The sequence below is a fragment of the Corvus brachyrhynchos genome, unplaced genomic scaffold (genome assembly GCF_000691975.1).
Source record: "Corvus brachyrhynchos isolate BGI_N302 unplaced genomic scaffold, ASM69197v1 scaffold56, whole genome shotgun sequence".
In the NCBI taxonomy this organism is placed as follows: Eukaryota; Metazoa; Chordata; class Aves; order Passeriformes; family Corvidae; genus Corvus; species Corvus brachyrhynchos.
This window is the reverse complement of record NW_008238664.1, coordinates 7,815,325-7,823,122: the sequence shown is the minus strand read 5'-3', so window position 1 is coordinate 7,823,122 and position 7,798 is coordinate 7,815,325. Positions and strand designations below refer to the sequence as shown.

Below are 7,798 nucleotides of genomic sequence, written 5' to 3'. Positions count from 1 at the left end.
GTCACAGCTGCAGTGGGGCCTGGCAGGCTGTCTCCATTGGACCTGGTGCTGACTTTGCCACCAGACTCTAGCAGTCCTCCCACGGCTGAGGAAGACTGACAGGGGCCAGGACTGCCCTGAGGGAGCTGGTCCCATGGCAGCCTGCATGGGGGTCTAGGAAGGGATGAAGATGGCTCAGTATCCTCTTCCCAGTCCAAAAGGGAGATGAACAAACTGCATGAGGCCAGGTGTGAGAGCCTGTATTGAAATGAAGAATCAGTCAAACCAGCATCACCAGCCTCATCCCCACCAAGGCTGAAGCAAGAGGGAAAACTATAGGAGAAAGTTTCACGAAGGCTGTCTGCACTTCAGGCGGCTCTCTTGAAAGCTGTTTATTGCATAGGCGAAGTTACAGCATTTCAGGGAGTGGGTATCCAGAGCCAGCCCTACAGCTGCCAGCTCCAGCTGTAGGCACACCTGAAGCTGCTTTCTGTTCAAGTTACAAAGCATTATATACTTTTCTTTGCAGAGTATCTTAATACATAACAACCAATAAGCACGGTACACAACACCTTTACATTTGCCTATAGCCTATCATAACTACTACCATCACCATATTATAATCATTATTATCCAATCACAAGAGTAAGTAAGTTACAATTTAAGCTTACAATGGAAAATTCTCAGACCTCTTTTCTTCTTCCTACATCAACATTTCTTGTTTGCCTGCGATATCTCTCTTTTTGGTAAAGACATGTTTTCTATTTACTTATGCTCTTCTTGAGACTTACTTACTTGGTGAAAACATGTCTTTGTTTGTAGTCACATACTTTTGTCTTATTCCTAAAAATCTCCTTCCAGCTCATCTCCAACCTTTGCCTTCTCAGTTACTCATCAATCACTGTTTCAGCAAAACATTTTTTACTCTATATCAAAACTTGCTTCCATTTCTATCTCATCCCCAGTTTCTACTTGGCAGATCTTTCTGCCAAGCCTACATACCTGTGAAACTTTCTTACCAAACTTTCATCCTCCCCAACAGAAAACAGACCCTCATGTCCCTTGAAACAAATTCACTCAACAGCAAAGGATATCACTGTTAAGCAGGCATTCTTTATTTACGTAAGTGCTCCCGACCACTGGGTGAATTAATGCAGTTTTTATTTACAAGGCTGTTACATATTCATTACACAGACAAATCTCAGTAACAAAATGCCTATTTTGAAAAGTGATTATAAAAACCGGAGTCAACTATTTAAGCCTTTTCTGCCATCTAGTGTCCTTTAGGGTTTATTACAATCCTTTTGGTGGTCGTTTGGTAGTCTTCGTCACTTGTCCTTCAATTGCACTTTCTTAATTGGTGCATGCGCAGTCTGTTGTGTTGTTTTCAAACTACAAAACCGGTTCTTTCTGGTGTTATTTCCTTATCGTTCTAGATGGCTTACTTCACAGCTTCGAAGGTTGGTTGTTGATTGGCTGCTTATTTATTTTAAGCGATTTGTATCCTGTCTACTTACAAAGAAATTACCTACTTAGTTACATTTTCCTGAACATTTGTTAGTTACTAGTTAAACATAATCTACAGATCCTCTTATGTGGTGGGGCAAAAGGTCTTAAAAACATTTTGTTAGTTAATTAGATTTAACCACATATTATGAGATACTAGCAACTTACTTTCACCCTAAAGGGGATGGGGGCAAAGCAGGCGTTTCTTTGTGCGAGGTTACAGAAATGCAGGGAGCACTGCTGTGTGCTGTCGTGCCATGGAGACCCCATCCAGTGCTCTGGGTACAATGGTCCAGCTGGGGCACTGCACCCCAGCAGCCCTGGCCCTGCGCCCTGAGCTTGCCCTTGCGCGGCATGTGCTGAGCTGGCTTTGTGGCAAGCTGTCCTCACACAGAATCATTTCTCCTGGAGTGTCAAAGGCTGTTGGAGTGCTGGGCTCAGCCCCATAATATTAGTGGGAACAAACCTGGAGCTCTGCACCAAAATCCTCTGCTTTCTCAAGGAAACCCTCAATTAGGGCTGTGTTCCTTGAGTTGTTAGGCTGCCTCCCTCCATGTGCTCTGCTGCTGCTGGGGTGCATGTGGGGCACATCACCCTAATGAGCTAAGTCAGAGTCACTCTAGATATTATTCCAGCAGGTAAAGTACAAGTGCACCTCTGAGGGTGCCACTGCTGTGATGGCAGCGTGAAGCCACAGCTCCTCAAGTCACAATTACCTTGAAGGCATTTCTGGTTAGTCCAGGAGATGGAGAAGGAGCAGATTTTCTGGGCAACTCCAAGAAAGAAAGCTTGTTTGCTTCTCTGTTTTCCTGTACTTAGACTAGGTGTGGGCAGAAGGCTGTGTCCACTGTATGCTGGTTCTGCTACCTTCACTGCTCTTTGGGTCAGGGCCAGAAATGCTGTCACTTTGATGCTGTGCCCCAAACTGAGGGGTGTCACATGCCGTTGTACCTGGGAAGCTTCCGTGCTTGTGCTGTGGCTGTTGGTGTCTGCTACTAGCTCGATGCAGGAGTGCTGCACACAGCAATGTGCCAGAGCATGGCTTGACATGAGCCTTTGGACTAGGGATCAAATTATTGCTAGGGAGTAAAGCTGTATTAGGATTACTATATTAAATCATGGTAACGATAGTTCTTGTATCTTCTTCACTGTCAAATCTTAGAGGGCAGGGCCTCCTTAGTTAAAGGGCTTTGACTCATATGTACCTGAGCTTGGCCCAGCTGAGGTACACAGTGGCAGTGAGAATCTGGAGCAGTAGCAGAGCCCAAGTCCCAAGCAGTGCCAGGAAGCCATCAGTGAAATCAGAGAGATTAATCCACTGCGAGGTTTGTAAAAGAAACATAGCCAGGCCTCCAGACAGGATTATAATCTTGCTGAAGGGTATGATGAGGATCATCTTCCATCCCTCTCTCTGCTCTGTGTAATGCATAAATAAAACATAAACGAGGTGGAACATGATGAAGACCAGGCAGCTATACACACAAACCCTGGCTAATGCCATTTGTAGTAGATTGATGCCCATCTCCTCTAGCTGTTCGTTCCCCAGGCACAGCAGCTCCCCAGCTGTGTCATTCCACAGGCAGAAGTTGTAAAAGCCAATGCGTTTGTCTGGGAGGTTTACCAGGTTTCCAAATTCCCACAGCAGTGCGTAGGACATCAAGGCCAAGGTCCCAACAGTCTCCAGTAAAGTCAGCACGTAGAACAGGTTCTCGGCACTCCTTGGTCGCAGCAGAGCCATCATGGTGCCCACAAGTTTTCTTGCTACCAAGGTAAAAGCTGCCGTGGGGATGCCTGTTGCAAAACGTGAAGGGGGGACCCCTCAGTTGTTGCCTGTTATGGCACTCTTCCCAAGTTGGACTCTGAGCCTTATGGCTGGAGTTTAGGGATTCCCCTTGCAAATAGAACAGGAGTGTCCCTGTCCCACCTAGGACTCTGCTGCACATATGTTACTGGGCCAAGGGGGGTACATTTGGTGCATTTTTGGTCACAGCAAAGGTGGTTTAATGATGTCCCATGTTTGGACCAGTAGTGAGAGGAGAGTATGACTCAGCCCCACACATGCCCTTTGCACCATGGTCTCCCTGGAAAAGAGGCATTTGTCAACAAACTGCAGTGCTGGGAGGAGAGCAGAACTGCTGTTGGGTAACAAGTAGGTTAAGAGCTATTCAGGGATAATGCCTTTCTTTCAGTTTTTATCAGACAAGGACATCCCTTGTTGATCTTTGGACTATTGAGTAAAAGAAGTGGGGGTTAAGAGCTATTCTGGGAAAATGCTTTCTTTCAGTTATAGTCAGAGACATCCCTTGTGATCTTTGGACTACTGAGTAAAATGCAGACATGACAGGATCTGAACTGCAGGGCTCCCCTTGCCTCCCTGCCCTTGTCCTATAGGTCTGGGAAACCCAGTGCCATTGATACCACCCATTTCCAGCATCTGAACTCCACAAGCGCCTGAGGTCCTTGCATGCTTTTAGATCCCTGAGCACAGCAGGACTGAATACCTCTGCTACCCACTGAGGCTGGCAGACATGGTGCTCCTCTGTCTTGGTTGCTTGGGGACCAGTGCCCTACAGGCAGGTGCCCAGGTCAGAGAGGTACCCTGGAACCACCTGCAGCCACTCACCTTCCTCTGAGGCCCAGGGACATGGGTGCTACTGAGGCACACCTGTGATTGCCATCCACCTTGCTCCCGTCTCAGACTGGTTGACAAACCCAGCTCTGCTGCTCTCCCAAGAATGTGTACTGTCCTCAGTGCTGTCTTGCAGGCTTCTGCTTCACGCTGAAAAACAGGGAAGTGGCATCAGGAAAGGGTATCACTGGCTGCAGAGCCACATGGCATTGAAGCACTGTCCACCCAGGTCTGCAGAGAGGCATAAACACAGGACTCACAGACCTTGGCTTCAAGCTCAGCCTCAGGCTTGAGACTTCGCAAATAACTTTTTCTTCCCTTTGACAAGCATTATCTGTTGAGAATCATTTATCACTTTCCTTCAAGAAGTTCACATTGGCCCTGCTGTCCCCTTCCACTGCCTACTGCCCAGTGATATATCATCCTTTAATCCTCTGTGGCCCATTTACTTAAGAATTAGACTCTGTCCCTTCCAACTCAGAATATTCTGTGAATCTGTGATACCCTGGATGTCCTCCTAGACCATCACCCAAAGCTGATTGTGAATTTGGTACAGCCTCTGAGTTTTTAGAGTGCCAGGAGAGACTCCACTCAATCTGTACTCAGCAGCTGGCGGCAGTACTGGTGACTAGAGACCTCTCAGCGTCCCCCTCCCACTCCTCTCCCTGGAAACTTGGAAGTGGAGCACCTCCGTTTAATGAGCACAAAGACAAAGCTTCTCAGTCCCAAACTTCTCGCAGGAGCAGCACACACACATACCATGGAAGGGGGGGGGGGGGGTGTGTCACAGCATCAGACACCAACCTGAGCACTTCCCTGGTCACTTTCCCCTCACTTCTTGTAGTCTCCCTTGGAGGGCTTCTTCACAACAGGCTTCTGGAAGTTCACATGGAAGGTGCCCATTGTTCTGAATCTGCAATGAAGACACAAGCAACCAGGAAAATATCTATGCTTGGGCACAGAGAGTGCTGCAGAATGAGACCTCGAGCACGTGTAATTTCACCATGGTTTGTCTTGCCGCTGGTATTGCTCCTTAGTTTGTTTTACACATGGTCTTGTGTACCCAGGCACCCTCTCCCTGTTCCTCAAGGGCTCATGCCACTCACTGTTCTCCCTGCTGTCAGGCCTTGCAGTCCTCAAGAAGAAGAACAAGCTGCACTTGGAGGGAGCTCTTGGCTGGCTGGAATCCCAGGTCTCCAGGGATTTCTGTTAGACCTCAGAGGTGTGACCACTTGGTTTGAAAGAAAGGTGTCTGCTAAGGAAGGCAGGAGCCTCCCTTGGAATGGAAGATGCAACCCCCCTTCCCTCCAAATTATTATAATTTTGAAATCAAGGGGTTTTCAGGCAAAGATATGGGAAATAGGAATAACAGTTCTTTACTAATATATATATATAAAACAAGGCAGGGAAAAAACTGATCTAAACTGACAGTCAGATACAACCTGACCCTGTTAGTCAGGGTAGCGGTAGCAGTCCGATAAGGTGGTGGCTGCAGACGTCCTGAAGTGAATAGATGTGGTTCTGTTGAAGCAGTGATCCTGAGTAGAAAGATCTGGTCTTCCTCAGAAGGTCCAGTGGTAGGTATGTAGCTCTTGTCCTCTGGAAATCCAGTGGGAAAGGCTGCCTGTAGTCTTCAAAAATCCCAGTTTATATGCAGGATGAGATGCTTGGTTCCTCCCTCTGGGCGGAGCATCTCACAATGGAATGACTCGAGATAAGGCGCTGATGGGCCATTAACAGGACACAGTGTTGAGGGAGGAGGCAGGGAGCACTGCTCCACCTGGTTTTAACAGCTCATGAAGATGGTGATAGAATACATGCTTGTGGGCACATCTTGCATTGTAACTTAGGACACCACTACAGCCCAGCCGACTCCTGGCCCTGCCCACCCACAAACCCTTGCTGCTGTATTTCTTTAGACTGGTTTCCTAAGGAAGGCAGGCTTCTAGAAACATGGCTTTTTGTTCAATCATCTCACTCTCACTCCCTTGGCATCCATGAAATATAAAAGCAATTAAAAATTGCCCTAGTTGCACATGTTAACTAGAGGGGGGATGGAGAATTAAATTCCTATCAGGTTTGTGGAAATATATGGCAGGGATAGAGGACAACCCCCTCAGAGACCCTGTGCTGCTGTGTGATCTCTGCATATATGAGGACCTGGGGAAAGCCCATAGTACCTCTGCCCTCTCCTCTGTTTTGTGGCTCATGTGTGTAAGGACGTATTTTCCCAGTGATGTCCCTCTGTTCACTGCCACATTGCTGGCATCTTTGCCCTTCAGCCTCCTGCTGCTTCCCCAGCCCAGCCCAGCCCAGCCCAGCCCAGCCCAGTAGGTAAATCCCTGTCCCTAGGTGTGACTGATAGGACCAGAAACATGCCTGGGATGGTCCCGTGCCAGCTGGATAGAGAACACATGACTGGCCTGGAGACAGTGAAGGCTGAGACCTGGCACAGTGCAGCCACAGATATGACATTTGTGAGCTCTGCAGCCCAGCCCAGCCCAGCCCAGCCCAGCCCAGTAGGTAAATCCCTGTCCCTAGGTGTGACTGATAGGACCAGAAACATGCCTGGGATGGTCCCGTGCCAGCTGGATAGAGAACACATGACTGGCCTGGAGACAGTGAAGGCTGAGACCTGGCACAGTGCAGCCACAGATATGACATTTGTGAGCTCTGCAGCTCATCACTGCTGCAGGATGGGCAGCAGCCTGTCTGAGAAGCAAGGGACAAACAGGAAAGAACTCTCACCCAGTGTACAGCTTGGGTTTTTCCCAGACAGCTGCAGCCTCACTGCCTCTAAGGAGGTGTCTATGCCTTTGGATGGGAATCTCTGTGGCTCTTCCTCAAAGGTGCGAGAACCTGAACACAGCACAGCGAGCCCCAGCCTGGATTCAGCCTCCTTGTTCCTGGACTGGCATTGCTGGAAACACTGGGTTTCACCATAGGAGAGCTTTGTGTCTCAGCCTCCCCGGCAGAGAGAGGCCCCATGTGAATGGCTCAGGAGCTCCCTGAGGTCTTTGTGTGGGAAATAAGGCTCTAGGCACCTTCTGTGCTTTTGGGACTGCACAGCCCTTTCCTCTGCTGCTCGTAGGCAGGTGGGCAGCCTTCCCAGGCTGGGGCTGTGCCTTCCTCCAGCAAGCTGCTGGCAGAGTGCCTGGGCAAAGGAGACAGGAAGGAACACAGCTCTGATACAGTGTCTGGCCTCTGTGCAGGGACGAGAATTTCTGTGGAGCCATTGGATGCCGCTGCAGTGGGGCTGAGTGCAAAGGGACGAGGGAATGGGCATTTCCTTTTGCACTGAAGAGCGCCCCAGACAGCTTGACTTTCCTGCATCCCCTCTCCCTGGCTGCTGCGGGGAGACATGCTGTACAAGAGTGATGGGAAAGTGTCGAGCTTTGCACGTGACACTTTTCCTTCACCACCTCCCTATCTCCCCACCCCAGCTATCCCGATCATCTTTCCCCCTCAGGCAGGCTTAGCTGCAGAGAAACCATGGCTGAAGAAAGACCACTGACAAGTGAAGGATTGCCGGTAAACAGAAACCAACCAGCAGCAAATGGAGCAGACTGTGCGGGAACTGCCCGCGAAGTGTTTTACAGCAGGGGAAGGATCCTCCAAGACATCTGCACCCTGCAACACCACTTCTTCTGGCAGTTCTCCCCAATGCCAGTGACATTAAAAAGG

The 7,798-nt window shown here is 49.0% G+C and overlaps 1 protein-coding gene across 1 annotated transcript; it reads right to left on the bottom strand.

Annotated features, from left to right (window-relative positions):
• Positions 1-1,072: 1,072 nt before the first annotated feature.
• TMEM140 (transmembrane protein 140) lies at positions 1,073-6,587 on the bottom strand. Its single transcript, XM_017737905.1, is given in 4 exon segments — positions 1,073-3,265; positions 3,267-3,276; positions 4,109-4,264; positions 4,919-6,587. Coding segments are annotated over 3 exon segments (618 nt in total). The 5' UTR covers positions 4,132-4,264; positions 4,919-6,587; the 3' UTR covers positions 1,073-2,680.
• Between the last annotated feature and the right edge of the window lie 1,211 nt (positions 6,588-7,798).